The sequence below is a fragment of the Choristoneura fumiferana genome, chromosome 6, assembly GCF_025370935.1.
Source record: "Choristoneura fumiferana chromosome 6, NRCan_CFum_1, whole genome shotgun sequence".
Taxonomy (NCBI): Eukaryota; Metazoa; Arthropoda; class Insecta; order Lepidoptera; family Tortricidae; genus Choristoneura; species Choristoneura fumiferana.
Window position 1 is genome coordinate 5860016 of NC_133477.1, and position 3394 is coordinate 5863409.

Genomic DNA, 3394 nt, shown 5'->3' on the forward strand with positions numbered 1-3394 from the left:
ATTATGACTTGTTGTTTGCAGATGGCAGCACCTTGTACTGCTGTCCCGAGTGCCACATGGCTTACCCGGAGCGGGGGCTCCTCGAGCAACACCTGGTTGGACACACCATGGAGAGGAGGTCAGTCCACTGCTTCCTAATATTACCACAGCGAACTGGGGGGTGACTACGAAATTCGAAAATCGAAGTTCGTGTCGTATCGTCCCTCTCACTCTCGTATTAAATAATATAAGCGTCAGCGGGACGGCAAGATACGAAGTTCGAATTTTAGATACAATTCGTACGTAGATTGGGCCAGGGGGGCTACTACCAAATTCGAAAATCGAAGTTCGTATCGTACCGTCCCTTTCACTCTTGTACGAGTATTTGTAAAATGACTTTTTATGCTCTTGTGCATAAAGTCAAATCCAGAATGTAGCGAAAGATTCTACAATAGAATCCGCTGAGCGTAGCGAGGGATTCTAAAGTAGAATCCTGAGCGTAATGAGGGATTTGTTCCCGAATGGCTCATACAACTTTTCACACAGAGCATTAAGAAACTTGGAAAAAAAATATCTAAATATCATTAAAGAACAACCAGCATAGAAAATATCAATACAATTATCAACTTCAAAAATCATTTGCAATAAAACACTTCGAAAAGCCTTGAACAGAAAAGTTGAACTTTGCTCCCTCTCGTCAGGGACGAAAAGTTACTTTTACGAAGGAGAGGTGTGAAAACATTCTAATAGGTAACCGGTAATAATGTGTCCAGGTTCATCTGCGACATCTGCAACGCGGCGCTGAAGCGCAAAGACCACCTGACGCGACACAAACAGTCGCACAACCCGAGCGGCCGCACGTCTGCTCCGTCTGTCTCAAAGCGTTCAAACGGAAGGAACAGCTCACGTTGCACTTCGTCATACACTCCGGCGAGAAGCGGCATGTTTGTAACGAGTGCGGCAAAGGTAAGTATATTAAGCCACTTGATAACCTAAACAGCAAAAAATTGGACAACCCCGGACTTTGTCACTTCAAAGTTAAATATTCTCAAAACGGCTGAACGATTTTAATTAACATATCTAAGAACCATCGCTAGAAACCCTGGATTCAAATGAAAAAAAACGCATTCAAATCGGTCCACCGTTACAGAGCTAGGTACAGCCACAGACAGACACACATCAAACTTATAACACCCCTCTTTTTGCGCCGGGGGTTAAAAAAGGAGCTTATCATTTCGGCTATTTTTAACCGACTTGAAAAAAGAGGAGGTTCTATGTTCCTATGTTTGTATTTTTTTAATATACTGACCAGTGATTGACCATATATGTATATATATTTTGAACCTAATATTTTACCGAGGCTTTATACACCAAATGTCAGCCTCAGATTGACCATATATTGACATTTAGAATGAATAAACATGGATAATAAGTGATTTATTGTGTGTGTATTGTCTTCATTTCATCCGTGGATGTCGTAAGAGGCGACTGAGGATATAGGTTAAGGTATACCGTAGGCGACAGGCTAACAACCTGTCACTATTGTACTTTTTTGTCAAACTTAAAAACTAAACTTGCTAAAGTGGGCTCCGAAGCGGTAACGTTTCGTGTGCTCTGCCTACCCCATTTGGGAATACAGGCGTGAGTGTGTGTGTGTGTGTGTGTGTGTGTTATTGTACGTCTTTCGGTTTCCGTACCCGAAGTGCCGAAAAGTAACCCTATTGCAGTCACTCACATGCCCGTCTGTCAGCCCCCTCCCTGGGCCAGAAGCTGGGTACACCGTACACCGTTGTACCAATATATTATTAACTCAGATATTTCTTTAAAATTCCTTGATTTACCCTGACTTTAACATGGTCGGTTTTATACGTGTCATGGTCCCGCAGGCTTCTACCGCAAAGACCACCTGCGCAAGCACACGCGCTCGCACATCGCGCGGCGCGTGAAGGCCGAACTGTCGCAGCAGGCGGCGTCGCCGGCGCCCGCGGAGCCCTCCTGACCCGACGACAAGCCTGATCTGCTCACGCTCATCGCCGCAGCTAAGGACGTCTTCTGACTGGACGGGGACGACTAGTTTTGCTGCACTACTAGTCTACTGTAGATAAATCCCAGGATACACATGCGGGTTATCCTTTTATATGCAGGGCATCTGATGGAAAGCAATAATTGATAGCAGATCATGAGTAGGCTCGTTTTTTAAAGATCCCCAAGTTGTACAGCCGCCATCAGATATTTGGGAGCGGCCGAGGTGATCAAATGTATCGGAACATGCACTCTATTCTCAAAGCATTAGAGTTCATATTATATGCGAGCCATCAGTCGAAGTTAAAGAAAATTAGTACCAACATGCTGGTTTACCATTGGCATGCCATTTACGAGCATGTGTATTCTGGGCTTAAAGGGGGTTTTTACTGTTACGCTTAAGGGCGATCAAAGTTAGACCAGTGCACGGCAGTTAACCATAACCAAAACGCGTGATCGGAAAGTTTTACTGTGACACGAAAATTTCTCACAATATCTGTGTGGTTGATTGCTTACCGCACAACTAACTAACTAACTAATTTGGCTCAGGGACCCAAAGAGGGTCTTGGCCTCCGAAACGAGAGCACGCCATCTGTCCCGATCGTGCGCAGCCTCTTGCCAGTCGTCGAATTGGACGCACAACTGCATATTTATAATATTTTTAATTTATTAGTTTAAAAAATCTAACTTCACCCCTACGCCTGGCTCCATATTGACCCATGTGAATAAAGAAAATTATAATTTCGGATTTTTGCCCATTCATCCGGTCCGGGTGAATGGCCAATTTTTTGATTAATTAAGAATAATTATGTAAAATTTTGGCTATAAAGTCGCTTTGCTTTGCCAACTTGCCAATACGGCCCTCCTCTTCGGGATCAAAAATATCCACATTTTTTTTAACGTACACATACCAGATTTGTACCAAAATCAGCGTCGCTCGTTGACAAGACTACATTTACGCATATGCGCTTAAACTATACGCATACAGCTACATTAGAAGTGCAATTGGTTGTCAAGGCAACACACCTATGTTATGTGTAGGCATACTTACGCACGCACGTTTTGTGTCACGCCCAGTATGCCATCCTAAACTGTGTTATCTGTGTCGTGGTGCGCCCCACACACAGTACCTACCCCTATTGACAGCAGCAAAACTAGAATCTAAAGAAGACTAGGTATATCTAAAATGTGAGTCATCAGATATTTCGGAGCGGCTAAGGTGTTCAAAAATATCGAAACATGAACTCTAACACCTTAATAATCGTCATTTTTGAGCACCCTGGCCGCTCCGAAATATCTGAAGGCGACTGTACGACGATTCTTGATTGATGATGATCTTATTAATTTGCTTAGTGTTAATTTACTAGGGTCCAAAATACCTTGATTGTGCGGT

At 43.5% G+C, this 3394-nt stretch overlaps 1 protein-coding gene across 1 annotated transcript; it reads left to right on the forward strand.

Moving 5' to 3' along the window:
- Window positions 1-2304, forward strand: LOC141428557 (uncharacterized). Its single transcript, XM_074088562.1, has 3 exons — window positions 1-118; window positions 753-945; window positions 1866-2304. The coding sequence occupies exons 1-3, from the start codon at window positions 57-59 to the stop codon at window positions 1923-1925; spliced, it is 315 nt and encodes a 104-aa protein (XP_073944663.1). The 5' UTR covers window positions 1-56; the 3' UTR covers window positions 1926-2304.
- The last annotated feature ends 1090 nt before the right edge of the window (window positions 2305-3394 follow it).